Source organism: Tupaia chinensis, unplaced genomic scaffold (assembly GCF_000334495.1).
Source record: "Tupaia chinensis unplaced genomic scaffold, TupChi_1.0 Scaffold000493_1, whole genome shotgun sequence".
NCBI lineage: Eukaryota > Metazoa > Chordata > Mammalia > Scandentia > Tupaiidae > Tupaia > Tupaia belangeri.
In genome coordinates, this window is record NW_006160005.1 from 2,197,122 (window position 1) to 2,217,343 (window position 20,222).

General features: G+C 49.8%; 1 protein-coding gene across 4 annotated transcripts in view; it reads right to left on the reverse strand.

The window, feature by feature from the left end:
• GAS7 (growth arrest specific 7) overlaps positions 1 to 20,222 on the reverse strand; it is a 317,655-nt gene that overhangs the window by 148,064 nt on the left and 149,369 nt on the right. Inside the window, exon 1 of one of the 4 annotated variants that reach the window (XM_006156411.2) lies at positions 13,574 to 13,671. The exons of the other annotated variants lie outside the window; for them this stretch is intronic. Coding sequence (XP_006156473.1) covers positions 13,574 to 13,597 — 24 coding nt within the window. The 5' untranslated portion in view covers positions 13,598 to 13,671. Of the gene's footprint in view, positions 1 to 13,573; positions 13,672 to 20,222 lie in introns of those variants that run through there. 4 annotated transcript variants of the gene reach the window in all.

Genomic DNA, 20,222 nt, shown 5'->3' on the forward strand with positions numbered 1-20,222 from the left:
AGGAAAAAAAAAAAAGGGGGGGGGGGGGGAACTGCCAAAATAAAAAAGATGACATAAAGAAGAAAAAAAAAATGAGGTAAGGATTATATGAAATTAGCTCTTTTAAGCCAACACTAGTAGCTATGGATAACTACAAATATAAAAAAATAAATCACTCACTTGCAGGGCAGATATTGAACAGTCTCCCAAATTGCAAAGAAAGAAAAGTGAGAAAATAATAAACCAGCATATGCTTAAAATGTGCTCCATGAAAATGGACCAGAACAAAGAGATTAAAATTAATAATCACTCGCAAAGATAGTCAATGATAAAAAAAATTGTGAAACGAATGGGCAAAGAGAAAAGGTTGCCTAGAAAATTGGAATTTCCTGAGACTTCTCCTCTATCCTACTAATGGCTAGGGAGCACTGCCCACTAAAATGAAAGCTTCATGACGCAGAGACTTTGTTTTGCTCACTGTCATTATGACAGTCTACACCAGGAATTAGCATCACCCCTTGGAAAGCACTAGAAAGTGAGACCAGCAGTTAGTGTAATGGCTATGTCGCTGGACTCCCATGGTAGTCGACAGTGGTTCGAGTCCCGGACCTGGTGGCTTAAACTTATGCCAGGCACATGTGTGTGCGTGCCCAAGATCCTGAGAGGAGAATGGAGGAGAAGAGATTGCAGCGTGGCCATCCCCCCACCTCTGGGGGGTGATTTCTTGCTTTCTGTCTCTCTGGCGAGCGCACGCACCCTATAGCAAAAAAAAAAAAAAAAAAAATCTCAAAAAAAAAAAAAACTAAAAAAAAAAAAAAACTCTCAAAAAAAGAAAATACTAGAAAGTGCCAAATCCCATCGAGGTGGTCAAAGCTTCTTGGAGCATGATCATTGTTTCATTCATTGCTGTAGGTGTTCAATAAATGTCTACTGAATGATGGAACAAACTGAACAAATGTGAGTTTCTGTCCATAAAGGAAGGTGGTGATTCAAGACATACCAGGAGACTTCAGGAAGTTCATAGAGAACAAGAAGAAAACTATACATGAATTTCAAAAATGTTTTGCACTAAAATAAACTCATACTTTAATCCCACTTTTCTACTTTTTGAAGTTCCCTCATTTATATCCAGTTGGATCATATTAATATTTCATGAGTGAAAGAAAGAGGAAGGCTCTCTTAGGCATGCAAATCAAGATATCATTCAGGTGACCAGCAGGTGACATGGTAGTTAAGGCGCTAGACACCTACCTGGTCAACTGTGATTTGAGCTCCAGCCCTGGTGGCTTGAAAATCCCATCAGGCAGGTGTGCGGGCATGCCCAAAATCCCAGGAGGAGACTGGAGGAGAAGGGACTATACCATGGCCATCCCCCTGGGGGACAGCGATTTCTCACTTTCCCTCTCACTATCTCTCTGGTGAGTGCACACACTCTATGGCAAAAAAACTATAAAAAAGAAAAAAAAGGAAAAAAAGAAAGAAAAGAGCAAAAAAAAAACTAAAAAAAAGAAAAAAAAAGGAAAAAAAGAAAGAAAAGTATCACTCAGGCGCTGAAAGATAAATTAAAATTGGGAAGACGACAACAGGGAGGTTAACGATACTATAAAGTTATCTGTGGACCATTTCTTGTTCAATGAAGACAAACTCCCAACTCAGAAATCCAGCCAGCTGTATGATACCTGGCGGATTTCCCAGCTCAGGGAAGTGAAGCTTGGTGCCCTATTATTTCACCCAACTCCTCTGCTGCCCCGTCCATCCTGGAGCCAGGATACGTGCTTCTCCTGCACCTTCTCAAGGCCAGTGCAGATGGAAGCCTGGAGCCATGCGTGAGGGGCACACAGAACTGATGCTGCCCTTTCTGTCCGCCACATGCCAACAATGAGGACCATTCAAGCTCTGGGGACTCCACTCGGAGAACCAGCAAACAATAAGGCCTTGTTTTCTGCCTCTACCCAAGCGACTGTGGGCTATGTAAAGCTCCGTGCTGGCCACTTTCTTTGCCAAGAACTGAAGGTATGATTTTCTATATGTTCAAAACTCATACTGAATGGACTAAGTCCCCATACTTCTCTTTTTCCCCCCTTAAATCAAAACAGAAAAAGAAAAAAAAAAAAAAAAACAGCCAGTGACCAATGCTATCTGTCATCAAAATCCTCTTTATATCAACTTCTAAGAGTTATTTCTTGGGTAGAAATAAGAATATGCAGTATGATCTCAACTATGGAAAAGAATGTTCCCCACACCCAAAACGAAATCCTAAGGAAAGACATGAAAATGGTAACAAAGGTTATCTCTGTATCACAAGATTTCTCTGGCTGGTTAAATTGCATTTGTTTTACCCCATTTAAAATTTTTCTTTATTGAGAAATATTTTAATTGGAAAAAATTTATTTTTAAAAAAGTGTTTTTAAAATTCTTTTACAACTAGGAAATCCCATTAGTCCTGCAAATCAGCATATACAATTCTAAATACAGCATATGGTCCCAATCATGCAGAAAATGTATACAGCCAAAAAAAGTAAGGAAAAAATCCAAATTTTTTTTCTTATTTCTGCTTTTCTGTATTTTCCAAGTTTTCTACCATGAGCATATCAATTGTAATGTATTTAAATTTTTATTTTCTATTATAAGCTAATGTGTGACTATTTGGGAGGGATGAATGGCGTTGCAGTGGTAACATGTGACATTCTATGGGGCTGACCTACATGGGACGATTCCAGGTTCGAGTCCAGAGACCACCCTGAATGCACCAAACATGCGTGTACCCATGATCTGGAGCTTACTGAAGCTGGGGGTGGACTGAGGTTGCAAGACCCTGTTAGAGATACTGTCTCTGTCTCTCTTGCTCATGGAAGAAATAATAAATAAACACAAACAGATTGTTGGGACCCATCCCCAGGGAGTCTGATTTAAACATATGTGTGTGTATACACATATATGTATATATATGTATATACATATATATAGTGTGTGTGTATGTGTATATATATATTTAAATTTAAATATACACATATTATAGCCAGCCCTGTGGCCCAATGGTTAAGGGAGCCAGATCCCACATGGCTGACAGCACAGTTCTAATCCTGGCCCTGGTGGTTTGAAAAACCCACCAAAGGAACCAGCAGTTAGCGTAATGGCTATGTTGCTGGACTCCCACGTAGTCGACCGCTGTTTGTGTCCCGGACCCGGTGGCTTAAACTCACACCGGGCACATGTGTGTGTGCCCAAGATCCTGAGAGGAGAATGGAGAAGAAGGGATTGCAGCATGGCCATCCCCACTGGGGGGTGATTTCTCGCTTTCTATCTCTCTGTCTGTCTCTGTCTGTCTGGTGAGCGCACGCGTTGTATAGCAAAACCTCTCCCCCCCACCCCGCAAAAAATGCACCAAGCATGTATGTGCGCATGCCCAAAATTCCGAAAGGAGGGAGAAATAGAGGGGAAAGGATTGAGACCTGGTCATTCCCCATGTGGCGTACTTTCTCCCCCCTCCCCGCCCCAGTCTTCTTCTGACAAGCACACAGTCTCTGGTAAATAAAAATTAAATAACGCTAAGAAGATCTCCCTGGACGTATCTCATTTGCCATCCCCTAAAATGACCATAGTTTATCATATTAGGGTTCTTTGATTGCCTTTCAAATGGGGGTGGGGGAGATGAGGCTGGGGGCTTTATCTTTAAGAAAACAGAGACAAAATGATGTGACAGCAAAGGAAATGTTCTCAAGCAATGCAAGGGTGAAGCAAAAATTAAAGATGGAAGGGACCTTGGAGGTCACCTGAGCACATTTTGCCATTTAAGGATAGGGAAACTGAGGCCCAGACACAGGGTTGGACACCAAATCTCTCCAGTCCCAACACAGAGTCCCCCATCTCCCCCGCTGGTTGCCTGCACCCTGAAGTGAAGGTTACCACAGTGGCTAGAGGGCTAGCTACGGTCAGACAGCGCCGCAGAAGCCAAAACCCCACATAGGACCACTCCCCTCTCACTCCCCTGGTGACCTCAACACTATTCTGAGAAAGCCGACTGTCTCCAACGAGCCCAGCTCTGCTCAGCCCTGAGCCACCTCCCATCTGGTCATGGCCAGGGACTGTCCATGAAGGGAGGGAGCCCAGGAAGAAACATCTGTGCACACAGAGGAGGGAAGTCATAAACCCACATGATTTTCCCCTTTGGCAAACCTCTTCTGCCTATTTTTTCTCTACTCATTAAGATGCAAAGCTCCATTCACACAAGGGGGACTGGAAGATTCCTAAGGCTTCCAGAAACTGTAACTTCCATTCTGCTCAAGATTCATAGAACAAGGAGTGCGTGGTTGCACTGCGGTGAGGGCAGGCGAAAGAACAGAACATACCTACCCCACAAACCACTCAGCTGACCACGGACACCTATCTGCGTGCCTTCAGAGAGGCACAGAGGAAGTTCAACTCTGGGTTCCATGGCTTACCAGCCATATAACCTCGGGCAGGCCACTTCGACTCTCTGAATCTCATGTCGCTTTCTCAGGGTTCAGATCCAGGCCCTTCCCCACGTGACTCCAGCTGTGTGATCTATGCAACCAATGCTTGGCCCCGGAACCTCATCTTTTGTTGTTTTTCACGTATTAAAAATGAAACTACCACCACCTACTTCATAGGCTTTCTGAAAAGATGAGGGCAGAACTGATGCTAGCTAGGTTTTAGCCTCACCCCTGCCCTCCTACCCCATCAAACCACCAAGGAGCCTTGGAGCAAAACCATCGGCTCGGGTCACCAGCACTGAGTCACTCATGGGGCATAGGCGTTGCCGACAACCTGCTACAGTCTCCAGAAGGACACCTTCTAACTCCTCTGACACAGCCCGCACCGATGGAAAGAACAAGAGGAGAGGCATGAGGATGACAGGGCTAGAACATGGCGAACATCAGAAAGGGCCAGCAAGACTCATGGGATTGAGAACACCCAAGTCCACTGGGCTCAAGCACCCTTGAGAGCTGGCGGGCTGAGAGAAATAAGACCCAGAGACTGAGTCCCTGACGAAGAGCTGCGAGGCCTCCAACCTCCAACGCCAGACCCTGGCAAGCGCTCCAAAGCGGCCTGCACTAACACACACCCTCATTTGACCCCTCTTACCATGGGCAAGGATACCCTAAGAAACACTCCTCCTCCTTTACTTCAAGCTCCTAAAAATGAGATAGATTGGATAACAGGAAGGGGGAAGGGGTTAGGTTTCCCTTTTTTTCCACACCACTGCAGAGCCTCAAAGTCAATTCCACTGCCTGTATTTCGCCATTGGATCTTATCTTTTGTTGTTCTCAGTTGCGAAGAGGCTGCTGTCTACTGTGGGCCCGTAACCTGATAGCAGATTTTTTGATCCTTAAAAAAGGGAAGTATTTCTTATTAACATTATATAATGGGGCTAGTTGGAACCTGGTGTTCTGTCTCTAAGGCTAGAGCCAATTCTTCCCCACCCCGGGCTGTCTGGTTCCTTCTTGGTACCTGAGTCTCCTCTGCAGTGTGTAGGAATCTTCTATCCACAGGCAAATACTCCAGGGAGGAAGTTCTAGTTGAAGCCATGACCAACCAAGCTGCTAATTACCAATCTGACAGAGAACACGGTAACAGCTGATCGCCGGCGGGGAGCCTCATTAACTTGGAGGAAAGTTATCCCAGGGGGTAGAAATAGGGGAAAGTACCAATATATGCCTTGTCACAGCAAAGAGCCCTGACAGGCACCCACGGGTAAAATGACACCCTGGGGGACCAGCAGATGGAGTAATGATTACGTCACTGGACTCTCACATGGCTGACCATGGTTGGAGTCCCAGACCTGGTGGCTTGAAACTCACACCAGGCATGTGTGGGTGCATGCCCAAAATCCTGAGAGGAGAATGGAAAAGGGAATGGGATATGGCTATCCCCCCTGGGGGTGATTTCTTGCTTTCTGTCTGTCTCTCCAGCAAGCACACGAACCTGGTAGCAAAAATCTCTCTTAAGAAAAAAAAAAAAGATGACGACAATAGGACCAGTAGATGGTGTAATGGTTACATCACTGGACTTCCACGTAGTCGACTGCAGTTCAAGTCCTGGACCTGGTAACTTAAAACTCACTCCAAGCATGTGTGTGTGCATGCCCAAAACCGTGAGAAGAGAATGGAGGAGAAAGGATTGTGGCATGGCCATCCCTCCCAGAGACTGATTTCTCACTTTCTGTCTCTGTCTCTTTCTCTGTCTCTCTGGTGAGTGCATGTGCCCTATAACCAAAAAAACTCTCTTAAAAAAATAAATAAATATGGGACCAGCAGTTGGCGTAATGGCTATGTTGCTGGACACCCATGTAGTCAACCATAGTTCGAGTCCCGGACCTAGTGGCTTAAACTCACAACGGGTATATGTGCGTGTGTGCCCAAGATCCCGAGAGGAGAATGAAGGAGAAGGGATTGCAGTGTGTCCATCCCCCCGGGGGGTGATTTCTCGCTTTCTATCTCTCTATCTCTGTCTTTCTGGTGAGCACACGCGCCCTATAGCAAAAACCTCTCAAATAAATAAATAAATAAATAAATAAATAAATAAGACAGCCTAGAATGATGTCCACTGAGTAGCGTCTTTGCTGGAAGCTGGCAGGACCTGGGGCTCCAGCAGGCAACCCCTACCTATTCTGTAAAGCCAGAGCAGAGCTGGTTAGAGTTTCAGCTCTCATGATCATCCACTGCGAAGCCCTGCCCATCTTGGCTGAATCCTGGAAGCCGGGGGCCAACTCTCCAGCCCAGAAGGGGGCCCACCTTGCTCTGTGTGGTGGCCAGGCTCCTCACTCTGGGCTGTCAGGGGTAGAGGGGAGATCAGCCCACCCCAGCCCACCTTTTCCTCCCATGAGTGCTGTCCATGGCTCACCTCCAGGGCTTCTCTCTTTGGGGTGTCTATGATGAGCAGAGGAAGTCACCTGAGCTCTGTAAGAGCAATAGAGTCCTGCTCGGATCTGTCCCCAGACAAAGAAAATGTCCCCAGTAAAGACATGCTGAACAGACGAAGTTCTTCCCGGTCTCTGCTTACGATCTGTCAGCTCACCTAGTAAGTGGGTTTCTTACTTTCCTGGGGTCACCCAGACTCCAGGGTGGCGAGGGGAGAGGACGTGAGGGAGACCAGGGTGGAGACCTAAGCACTGCTCATGCTCATTTTACCATGAGCAGGGGGTCTCGGATACATCACAAATTCTGCCAGGGGACCCCCAAATCACAAATAAATGAAATGGACCAGGGAGAAAGAAATCACCAAGTCTTAGACGAGGTCTTCGAAGTGAGCTTCGTGGGGCCTATTGCTCTGTAAGTAAATACGGACAGAAAACACTGAGCAACTGGCTCACGTAGACTGGCCATTAAGTAATAAAAGTCTTTAGCCAGAGAGAGAGCTGGAGGAGGCCAAGGGACTATCTGTGACCGCCAGTCCAAGTTACCAGTACTAGATCTGAAACGTGCATATGTAGTAGGTTCTTGCCTATACGCTGCTCATAAACTGGCTTACCATTTCCACCTTTGGACTCCCAAACGCTGATGGCCTAGTCACCCTTTGTAAGCTCAAATAGCCAACCTGGTCCTTCTTGGCATGATGCAGTTCCCTGGCCTTGTTGGCTGGGATCACCTGCCACCCATCCCATGGGAAGGAAGCCCAGGGTCCCTCTCTCCAGGACAGTTGGAGGCATCAGGCTTGTTCCCAGAGTGGCCTCAGTGGCATCTATGGATGAAAGTGCCGAGTGGCTGGTGACTAGACAAAAGGGACTGGGACTACTGAGGTCTCGTAAGCTGGAAGGATCCCTCCATGCTTCTCAGCGTGCTCAGACCTCAGAAGGAGGGATGAGACCCTTAACGCCCTCTCTGACTAGGGAACCTCGCCTTCCTTCCTCTCAGGGTCTTAAAGGGAAGGAAAGTAACAGCCATCCTCTCCACACCCAGAGCATCAACGCAGCAGATCTCAAAGCTCAGTTTGCATCCGAGGGAGTGTTAGAACACAGCCTGCTGGGCCCACGTTTCTGAATCAGTAGGTCTGGGCGGTGCCTGGAATCTGCATTTCTCACAAGCTCCCCAGCGAGGCAGTGGCTGAAGGTTTAGACACTGCAGTTTGAGAACCACTGATGTCTTCCAAGAGGAACAACAAAATAAGTCTCTTGTAAATCTACCTCTGAGCCCAGAGAAAAATCAATCTTTCGAAGACTGATACATCCACTTCAGGCTCTTCAGCATTGTTTCTGAAAATAGACCCCTCTGATTTTCCCTTGTTTTTATAGACAACGGTGCAAAAACCATATTTCACATTTCCTTGAACCCTAAGAAAAGGACCCCAAATGAAATGAATAATGGCAACGGCTCCAGGACTGGCCTCAGTGCTGGGGACAGCAGAGACGGGTGGGGACTGTGGCAAACTGGAAAACCCACCGGCATCACCAGCGCATGGCTGCCATGCAGGGTGGCAGGCGAGGTGTGGCCAGAGCATCTCGTCTTTGCAAGCGAAGTCGGAAGTCTGAATATTTAATGTCAACCCCACTGATCTTCACATGTTGGCAGCCAATTCCAATTTTCTGAAATGAAACCATGGGCAAAAAGCAAAAACAAAACAACAAAAACACCCCACGGTCGGGCACTTGGTTTGCCCGCAGGCCGTCATGTGCAACCCCTGGTTTTAGCTGTTGGTGTCCACAGAAGCAGTCATTTGAAGAGGGGTTCCCTAGCTTTAGACAATTGAATTCTGTTACCCAAGACGGAGAGTATCAATCAGCATGTCTTTTCAGCCCAGACCTCCTTCAACCGACCCCCGCTGGGCCAGCTGGATGCCAGTTTCCAGGGAACCTGTGAACACCCTCCAAGGGCTGCAAACGCGGGCCCAGTTTTGCCTTTTAAGAGAGAGATTTCTGTTATGGGGCACACCAAAGAGACAGAGACAGAAAGCAAGTAATTACTCCCCCCGGGGGGGTGGCCATGCAACAATTCCTTCTCCTCCACTCTCCTCTCGGGATGTTGGGCACACACACCCATGCACTGGGCGTGAGTTTTAAGCTTCTGGGTTTGGGACTCGAACTGCAGTTTACTACATGGGAGTCCTGCAACATAACCATTAAACCATCTGCTGGTCTCAACACAGGCCCAGTTCTGTTCCACTCTGGAGTCTAGATGCTCCCCCTAACCTAACCTTCCTTGGGAGGGAAGCACAAGACAAGGTTTCTGGGGGCAGAAAGAATCCTAGAAAGACTGCCCTGGTTGGTCTCTGGAAACACTGGTACCCTCTCAGCTGATGTGGGAGGCAGCTAGACGGGCCTAGGAAATAACATACGTGCACCACCAGGCACCAGGGGGAAGGAGATGGAGAGGTCAGAGGGCAAGGCCTCGCATCTAGTCTGCTGAGATTTCTGGAATTAAGGGACCAGCAGTTAGTGTAATGGCTATGTCGCTGAACTCCCATGTAGCCAACTGCGGTTTGAGTCCCAGACCTGGTGGCTTAACCTCACGCTAGGCGCGTGTGCGTGTGTGCCCAAGATCCTGAGAGGAGAATGGAGGAGAAGGGATTGTGGCATGGCCATCCCCCTGGGGGGTGATTTCTCGCTTTCTATCTCTCTGTCTCTCTCTTTCTGGCGAGAGCGCATGTGCCCTATAGCAAAAACCTCTCCAAAAAATAGATTTCTGGAATTGAGGCCAAAGTGAGCCAGGAGCAGTGGCCTGCAAGTGGACAGACACATGTCTGCAAGTCTGACGGTGAGATGACAGTCGTAGTGGTAAGCAGAGAGATTCCCGAGGGCAGCGAGACCTGGCAACTGGAAGCCAGTGCCCTAGGAACTTAGGGCCAGGGGTGAACAAGAGGGTTGGATCGAACCACAGGGGCAGGGTATGGAATCCCAACCTGCAGGAACCGCATGTGTTCTGGGGCAGCTAAGAAAAGCCTAGAGTTGGGACAGTCACTGCAAGAATGCAGGTGTCCTTCTCATTCTGCTCCCGGGGATGTCTTCTGACAGTCCCAGACCTCCTGCTCCCCACCTGGTCTGCTGGTCCCTGGGCGTCCCTGCACCACATCAGTTTCTCAAGCGAAGGCCTAACTCTTCACCAGAAACCTGTGCCTCCCTTGCTAGGCATGCCAGCTCTCCTGGGAAAAGGAAATGAACAGCCACCTCTAGGAGAGCGTTCAGGCCTCTTCGGCCACCACTCCAGACCAGCTATAGACAAACTCATTTCTGAAAGTCTGACACACAGGAATGTAAAAGTTGTCAGAGTCAAAATGGAGTTCTTTGTGGGCCAGCCTCATAGCCTAGTGGTTACGAGAGCTGGAATCCACGTGGCCCACTATAGTTTGAGTCCCAGCAGCCCTGACGGCTTGAAAACCACACCAGGATCATATGTCTATATGCGCAAAGTCCGGGAAAGACGGAGAAACGGAGAAGGGATTGTGCTCTCTCCTTCACCTTCTCTCTGCTCTGTCTCTTTAGTAAGCATCCACACCTTTTAACAATTAAAGAATTAAAAAAAAAAAAGGGAGGCTGGCAGTTGGTGTGGTCGTTAAGGCACTGGACTCCCACATGGCTGACTGCAGTTCGAGTCCTGGACCTGGCAGCTTGCGTTCTCACTTTCCCTTTCTCTCTCTCTCTCTCTGTGTCTCTCTCTCTGGTCAAGTTAAAAAATAAATAATCATAGTAAATAAAATTAAGTAACTAAATAATTCTTTTTTTAAAAAAAAAATGGAGTCATGTGTGTCAACTTGTGATAAACCCTGACTATCTGAATCAGGGAAGGCCACACAGGAGGTGCTTCCCAGAAGTCCCCGTCCGACTGATAACAACTGATGCCAACAATGGCGCCAATAGCAAAGGGCAGTGTCCACTCACCCTAGTGACGAATCCCCAAACGGTGATGTAAACTCGCCCGTACGCACACCGCGGATGCATTTTGCCTTCAAAGGCCTCCTGAGATCTGTCAGACCTTGGTACCCACATCTAGACAACGTGGATATTGCGGTGTCCGGGCGTCGTCCTCAGCCCTGGCCCAAACAAACTCCTTTTGCTTTACACACGTTGCCTCAGTTTTTCTCTTAAGTTGACATGAAAAACCACATGAAGTTCCTCCCCCCAGCAGTCACACAACGCTGAAGCTTTATGTTGAATTGCTCGTGCCATGCGCTGACAGCTTCCCATTCTGGGTTTTGTTTTGTTTTGTTTTGTTTTTGGAGAGGTTTTTGCTATAGGGCACGTGCGCTCGCCAGACCGACAGAGAGAGACAGAGAGACAGAAAGTGAGAAATCACCCCCAGGGGGGATGGTCACGCCGCAATCCCTTCTCCTCCATTCTCCTCTCAGTATCTTGGGCCCGCATGCACACACGCCCGGCATGAGTTTTAAGCCACTGGGTCCAGGACACGACCCGCGGTCGACTACGTGGGAGTCCAGCGACATAGCCATTACGCTAACTGCTGGTTCCCCCCATTCTGGTTTTAAGCTGACTGGTGGTGCGGCGTGACTCGCAACTCACAGTTTGACACTCACTGGTCCCGGCCATCTCTTTTTAGAACCCCTTCCTTCACATCTGTCCTGAGCCACAATTCTTATACAGGATTCCTTCATGAACTTTCTTTGAATTGCCCAGGTAGAAGTGGAGCCTCTCAAACCCAAATCCCCCAGCCCCTGAGGACCGTGAACCATTCACAGGCACTCAGATTTTAATCATACAAATGTTCTTTTCAAAAACAGGGCCCGAATCTTTGGATTCAACACACGTAAAACATGGAGAGGCAGAGTCTTGACAAAGCTCACGAGGATGACATACCCTGAACCACTGCGCATAGGTTTATGGAGTTCCTGGCACCAAACCAAACTCGTACTTTGAATCCACTTTTCCACAAACTTTTTGAAGTACCTCCTGTCTGAGAGATGTTTGATTTTTTTGAGAGAGGGAGCTCAAATGAGACATTCCTTTTCTTTCTTTCTTTCTTTTATTTTTTTAAGAGGTTTTTGCTATAGGGCACGTGCGCTTGCCAGAAAGAAAGAGACAGAGACAGAAAGCGAGAAATCACCCCCCAGGGGGAATGGCCACGCTGGAATCCCTTCTCCTCCATTCTCCTCTTGGGATCTTGGGCATGCACACACACACGCACCTGGTGTGAGTTTAAACCACCGGGTCCAGGACGTGAACTATGGTCGACTACACGGGAGTCCAGCGGCGTAGCCATTATGCTCTCTGCTGGTCTCAACATTCCTTTTCTTTCTTTTTATTAATTTGCTACATGGTATGTGCGCTCACAAGAAAAAGAGAGAAAGAGAGAAAGGGAAAGTGAGAAAGCACCCCGCAGTGGGATGATCACGCCACAATCCCTTCTCCAGTCTCCTCTCAGGATTTTGGGCACGCACATGTGCCTCGCATGTTCTTCAAGCCGCTGGTGTGGGACTTGAACTACACAGTTGTCCACGTGGGATCCAGCTGCCTTCACCAACACGCCACTGGTGAGCCCCCAAATGAAACTTTCCAATGCATGTAAAAGTGTACACGTTTCACACCATGCCAAGAAACCCAATCTTCCGAGAACCACTCTAGCTCAGCCAGTGTCCTAGAGGCTGGCCCCACCCTCTTCCAGCTACAGGGGAGCAGAGCTGTGGCCGACACCTAGGGGACACCTAGGTTTGCAAACCACTCTGCCCACAGACACCTCATGCCCCATGGCAGACTGGTCCCTGTCACCTGCCATGACGCTGCTGCACCATAATGTGGGGAAGAGACCAGCACCCCGTGCACAGACAGGGCAACTGACAAGGCCATCATACAGGCAGACAGAGTGGCTGACTCCACACGGAACCGAGTTCCCCAGACACCAGCCTCCACGTGCTTTCCAGAATCCTCCCCAGCTCCTGGACCCTGTTACATAATCCTGCGTTCATTACACGCCCCCGGCTTGTGACTCCAGAAAGGGCCATCGCCGTGCACGCTGGCATCTTGCGGCTCCCGTCAGTGACGTGTGCACACACACGCACAGCCCTGACCTGCCAAATGGGCACGCAGGAGTGAGTGGGAACGTCGGCACGGGCCCCGTTTCCCATCCCGTCTCTCCCCAACAGGCTGAGTGACACTGGGCAGTGATGGCACCTCTCTGGGCTCCTCCCTCACCTAGAGCCAGGGGGAGCCATAACTGCCAGTCCTCAAAGACCTATCCAGACTTCTGAGAATTCTCCACACCACTGGGAGCCACTGTCCCCCAGCAGGAGCTGGTCATACTGGGGAATCGAAAGAAGGCAAAACTGAGAAGGGGACGATCCAAAACAGGAATCCCAGGCAAGGCTAGGGAAACCAGGAAATGCTCACTTCCTTGGGACTCATCTCAGACCTCTCTCCTGCACAAGGGGCTTTCTCTCTCTCTTTTTTTCCAGAGCCTTCTAGGGTCCCAGTACAGCTAGATGCAGTGAACGTCTGAGGAGGGGAGCTATGCGGGGACACAGAAGCAGCACCCCATGTCTCTCCAAAACAAAGCCAAACTCCAGCCCAACAAGGGCTAAAGGAAAGCTTCTCCCCCGCAGGAGTGGCCGGCCGCCTCGCATTCAGTCTGCTCCAACTAGCTTCGGGTATCTGCACCAAAGACAGCCAGAAGCGCCCTGGGTTCCAACTCACCTCAGCCCCACAGTCCGTCCTCATGCAAATCTGACACCCTGGTCATTGTCTGCCACCGTGTGCACATCCGCTGCGTCCCCATGGCATCGGCTAATTCACTGTGCAAAGCAGCATTTATATATAGAACGTTGCAGCCACGCAGGTTAGCATTAAAATAGAGTCTTGACGTTGCCGTGGCAACCAAACAAATGATATTCAAAATGAAAGAGAAGTATTCTGCAATCGAGAAAGCATGTCCACAGCCTTCCAGGGCAGCTGGGCCCCGTCCCCCCCGAGGGCGGGTGGGACGGCCTCTGGAGAAGTGCCTGGTCTTGATGAACGGCCTCCTCCCTAGTAAGTCACCAGCTCTGAAGTCAGCTGGAGCCCTCACCCCTGCACACGCTCCTTCCTGCAGACACTCCTGCCTGGAGCGGACCCTGGGCCAAGACGTGGAGGGAGTGTGATGCCCTAACCGTGTATATCAACTTGCAAAAGCTCTACTTGTCAGGCACCAAGGGGAAGCAGTCTGTGGCCCCAGCGCTATTTCTAAGGATGCTTCTGGAAACACAGGTGGTCTTCTGTCTCTGCCCGCCATAAGCGGAGTCAAAATGCCACTAGTTAGCCGAGCGGCCTCTGCCCGACTCCTTTACCTCTCTGAGCCTCAACTGTGAAATAAGTAGAGGTGTGTTTGCGGGAAGCAGCCCAGCGCCTCTCCCTCTACGATTCTAGGATGAGCACCTTTCCTTCTTCACCACCTCCTCACACCGTGTAACCCATGGAGTTCCCTGAAGGCCGCGATGTCACACAAACGCTGAGCGACCGGTGCTTAGACGCAGCTCATGGGGTGCCTCTCTGGGGCTTTCACACAGCACAGTCACCCAGCGCACACCCTCCCAATCATCGGAAAGATTCTAATCTTCGAGGAGCCACCAAGAGGCTGGGGACCTTGGGAAATGCTCCGAGCCTCTCTTGGACTCACTGATTACCTCAAAACGAAGTGTGATCTAGAACGACTTAACTCCAGGAGGACTGACGGTACCCAGTGTGGGCAAGGATGCAGAACAATGGGACTCTCTCATGCCCTGCCGGTAGGAATGAACGCCGTCTGGAGAGCAGTTTGGCAGTTTCCTAGAACATCAGATAGACACTCTAATCCAGCACTCCTACGCCTACGTATTGATTTATCCAAGAGAAATTAAAACATACATCCACATAAGGTCTTGTACACGAATCCTCCTAGCAACTTTATTCATAATAACCCCACACTAGAAACAATCCCAAAGGTTGTCAAAAGGGAAGGATGAACAAAACTGAGAGACAGCCACCCAGTGGAAGACCACTCACCAACAAGGGACGACGGCCATGCACCAACTCAGATGGATTTCAAAGGTATCATCTGCCGAGAAGCCAGTCTCCAAAGGCTATATACCATCCGATTCCATGTGCACAACGTTCTCCGAAAGACACAAGTGTGGGGTGGAGAGTGGCGTGCTGGGTAGGGGTGCACACAGCAAAAAAACAGCAGAAGGGAAGGGTTTGGAATAATGGAATGTCGGCGTCTGACTGGGAGTCGGGGAGTGGCAGGGTTACATGTGTTAAAATTCATAGAACCATAAGCTAGAGTCGATTTTTCTGTGTGACAATTGAAAAAAATAAACATTACTTGTGCTTTGGCCGGCAAAAATAAGTAACATCGGAGACAATGGTACGCTCCCCTCGCAGGATTACTCAGAAACAAGGGGTCTTTGCACCTGAACAGTCAAGTCCTGGAACTATTCCTTACAGCAGGGTCTTGTCATGGCTCCGTCCCCTCCTGCCAGCCTTCCAGCCAGCCAGGATCATGAATGTCCCTGCAGGCAGGCCTGGCATGTTCAAGTCAACCTGGGATCTGAACCTTGGACCTTTCGGCGTGGCCCCAGTAGCACAACGTGGCACCCAACCACCTGCACCACCACAGCAGGCCACTCTTTCTTTTTTTTTTTTGGAGAGATTTTGACTGTAGGGCGCGTGCGCTCGCCAGACAGACAGAGACATAGAGACAGAAAGCGAGAAATCACCCCCCAGGGGGGATGGTCACGCCGCAATCCCTTCTCCTCCATTCTCCTCCCGGGATCTTGGGCACGCACGCACACGCGCCCGGCGTGAGTTTTAAGCCACCGGGTCCGGGACGTGAACCGCGGTCGACTACGTGGGAGTCCAGCGACATAGCCATTACACTAACTGCTGGTTCCGCCACTCTTTCTTTTTAAAAATTATTTATTCATTTAATTTTATTTGCTGTTATTATTTGTTTAATTTGATCAGAGAGAGATGGAAGGGAGAGGAAGGGAGAGCGAGAAAGCAAGTTACCAGGTCTGGGACTCGAACCATGGTGAGCCATGTAGGAATCCAGTGCCTTAACCACCACACCAACTGCCAGCCCCAGCCACTCATTTTTAGTGATAAAGATCCCCTTCTTGTTCTAGAGCAGTGTTTTCCAAGTGTGGCCCTCAGACCGGCAGCATCAGCATCACTTGAGAATTTGTTAGAAGTTATAAACTCTGGGGCCCACACCAGACCCCTGGAACCGGAAACTGTGGGGGTGGAGGCCAGCAGTCTATTTCAACAGCCCTCACGGTGAGTGATTTTAATGCTCCCAGAAATGGGGACATGGCTGGCCTTGATCCATGAACCAGATGCAGCAAGACCAGCCCATCACAGAACGGGCCGGTCTGTGTCCCTTTATCAATGGACGTGGATACTGTATCTTTCTCCAAATCCAACTTGCCCACCGTCCCTTCTGTTTCTTCTTCCCCTACCTCTGGCTTTGTCCTTCCCCCAAGCAGGGCAAGCTGGCTGCCCTCAGAGAGGAGCTAATGCCACAGCCCCATCTAATTGCCCAGAAGCAGCAGGTGACAGGGAACTACCACGCACAAGAGTGACCTGGGCTGAGGACCAGAGAGGGGCCCTTGGCTGTGCAAGTCCACTGCAGGCTCTGCAAACTCCCCTCTCTCCTGACACAGCCCCTGGCTCCTGGGCCAGGACCAGAACCGACTGTGTGGCGCACTTCCCTCACTCAACTCCGAGGGATGTCCTCGAAGCGAATGCAAACCTCATGGTTGCCCCACTGAACCTTGGAAGATCACAACTTCCTCCTTACCCCAGAACAACAACTTCAAAGCCACTTTCCACGGCTGCTGGCTCTGAAGCCACACAGAGATGACGGATTACAAGGAAGAAATCAGAACCATATGGATTTCATATCCAGCAAAATAAACAGAATTACAGCAGCAGGGCGGGGCCCAAGAAACCAGGGGGTTGTGTGTTTGGCCCAAAGCCCAGGCGCGGTGGCCCCCAGCACAGGCTGGGCTCCCCCAGCCTCTCCTCCCCACCCATGACTCCCACTAACAGTGCCAGGGGCACCCGGCTGCTGGCGCCCCTCCTTGCTGTGGTCTTGGCCAGCAATCCTGCTTCAGCTGACATTCTAGCGTTTTATTGAGTTTTTTATATTCTCTTTTATGGTGCAGTTGAAGATAGTCCTTTGCTAGTTTCACTCAAAGACACACAAGCACCGACAGGATTACGGTGTTGTTAATGACAGTGTGACAGCTGCAGGCGCCTCTGGGGGGTTGGGGGCAGGAGCAGATGTGGCCGCCACCCAGAGCCAACCATGCTGGGTGTACCCACTGTCAGTCTCATTCTCACTGCAGAGAGAGAAACGTTTTCCTCTCCCAGATTCTAGGGAACGAATGGCCTCCACTTTAGCCCCCGGGGTCATTTGCGATGTTTAGAGACATTTACCTGTTGTCACAAAGGAGGCAGGAGAGGCTGCTGTGACAAATGCAGAAATAAGGGGCCAGGTGATGGTGCAGTGCTGACACAACCGAACCAACAGAAAGGTCCTGGGTTTGAGTCTTGTGACCTCCCCGCACACACACATGGGTTTGTGCCCATCCATGCCCATGATCCAGGTGGGCTGAGACTCAGGTTAGATCACGGCATGAGGACCCTGCTGGGGGTGTGCTCTCTCTCATGGAAGAAAGAGAGTTTAAAACAAATTACCGGAGCCAGCAGGTAGCATGGTGGTTAAGGTGCTGGACTCTCATATGGCAGACTGCAGTTCGAGTCCCGGACCTGGTAGTTTGAAATGAGGAGCCTGTACGTGTGTTGCCAAAATTCCAGGAGGAGAATGGAGTAAAAGAGACTGCAGTGCGGCCATCCCCTTGGGGTGGGGAGGGGCAGTTGTGTGTGGTGATTTCTCACTTTCCCTCTCACTGTCTCTCTTTGTCTCTTTGGCGAGGACATGCGCCCTATGGGAAGGAAAAAAAAAAACAAAACTCTAAAAAAACAAAAACAAAAACAAAGGCACATTACCACAAACGCTGTGCCTTAAAGCAACACAGCTTTATTGTTTTGACACTCAGTGGCTTAGAAGTGGATCTCACTGGGCTCCAATCAAAGTGTTGGCAGAGCCGCATTCTCCTGGAGGCTCTAGGGAAGAGGTCGCCACAGTCCTTGGCTGGTGGCCCTTCTTCTACCATCAGTGGCAGGCTGGGAATCTTCATTCTGCCATTTCTGTCTCCTTCTTCACTTTTCTCTCAGTTTATTTATTTTTTTTTTTGAGAGGTTTTTGCTATAGGGCGCGTGCGCTCACTGGAAAGACAGAGAGAGACATAGAGACAGAAAGCAAGAAATCACTCCCCAGGGGGATGGCCACACTGCAATCCCTTCTCCCCATTCTCCTCTTGGGATCTTAGGCACACATGCACACGCACCCAGCGTGACTTCTAAGCCACCGGGTCCGGGATGCGAACCGCAGTCGACTACGTGAGAGTTCAGCGACATAGCCATTACGCTAACTGCTGATTCCCTCTATGAGATTTTTTTTGGGAAACTTTTTTTTTTAAGTAATTAATTTACACTGGAGCAATCCTGATAGCTCAGGGTAATTTCCCTTCTCAAGGTCAGCAGATCTACAACCGTGAATATCCCTTGCACATAGCCTAACTCACAGGTCCCAGGTATTCAGGTGTGGACATCTTTGGGGGTGTCGTTACTGTGCCTACCTTGGGGGGCTACTGGCAGCTGGTGAGTGGAGGCCAGGGCTGCTGCTAGACATTCTCCAATGTGTAAGACCACCCCTCCACAACAAAGAACCCACCAGTCCAAAGTGTTCCTGGTGGCAAGTCCGAGAAGCCCAGTTACAGCCTAACACAGACAAGGTCTCGGCTGGTTCTTGGTGACCCTGACTCAAGTCCATATACGACAGAGACATCAACCCTAGGACTTGTAGGGTGGCCGGGAAGCTCTGACCACGGGGAAGGAGGATTGTCTACCATTCTGTTAGGTATTTTAAAGGACCGTCTTCAAGTAATCAAGAAAGCATCTGATCCACAAATAACTCACTGATTTGTATCAAGCGTAAACATTAAATACATACAAAATGCATCTTCCCTATAGAAGCCCCATGAACACAGAGGATGTGGTCATTTAAATCTCATCTGAATAACTTCAGATAACATCACTAATTCTGTTTGGCTGGTGGGTTGCTTTCTGGCCTCAGGAATCCCTGAACCAGCAAGCCCTGAGGGCTCACATCCCTGTTCCCTCTCTTCCCCTTCCCTCCCTGCAGCTGAGCCACCATTAGCTGATGCTAATCCCTAGTGACCCTGCAGTTCTCACTCTCCTCCCCAAATGCCCTCTGGCCCCCCAGCCCCTGCTGTGACCCTGCGGGTAACTAGAGGGGTCCTTCATTCTGTGGGTGAGGCCTGCAGTTGCCAGGCAGCCTGGGGGAGGGCAGAGGTGCTGGGAAGGGAGGCTTCCTACCTGTGCAGTTGCCGGGGTTCACACAGAAAGGATGCTTCCCTCCTAAGACAGCCCCTTCCCAGGCTTTCCACTCGTTCGCTGGGTTTCCCAGAGTAGGTCACGATGGGCAACAGAGGGTGACTGTAGTGGTTTCATGGGGTTTCCCCTGAAGGGACAGACAGGCAGAGCCTGCCAACTCCCTACTCTGTCATTCTCATAAAAGGAGCCCCTGCTCCCTTTCACCTCCATCAAATTGATGGGCAGAGGCACGTGACGGTGGCAAACGCCTGTGTACGTGTGCGAACGCATGTGTCCCCGTGCCCTACCCCCCAGGAAAGCCCTGTCATCCTGCTCTCGGCTTGATACAGCCAAAAACATATTTAACTTCTCTGTTGCAGTTCTTCACCATTTCCAGCCAAAGCTACCATCTCTGCTTCAAAGCACAGCAGCCACAGCTCTGAGCAGCCCTGACATGGTGTCTGAAATATTCTGGGACTCGGGACCACCTGTGTCAAGATGCTTGCTGCACGGTATGCTGTATTTGTTCACGTGTCCAACGCTTGCTCTGTCTCCTGTGAGCTAGACGCCCTTCTACGCCCAGACACAGAGGGAAGCCAGACAAGGAGCCTTACTCAGTGAGTCTGCGCTTCACGGTGAAGGGAGCTGCATCCCTCGTGGCCACCCACGGCCTGAATACCAGCCCTGGTAGCCAGGAAAACAACAACTGGGCATGTGTGGGCCCCAAACCCCAAAAGGACAGAGCAATGGAAGAGAAGGGATCGTGGCATGGTCATGCCCCACTGAAGCCACATTCTTGTGTTCCCTCCCTCTCCCCCGTGTCCCTCTCTGGCAAGTGCACAAGCCCTTTCACTCTTTTTTTTTTTTT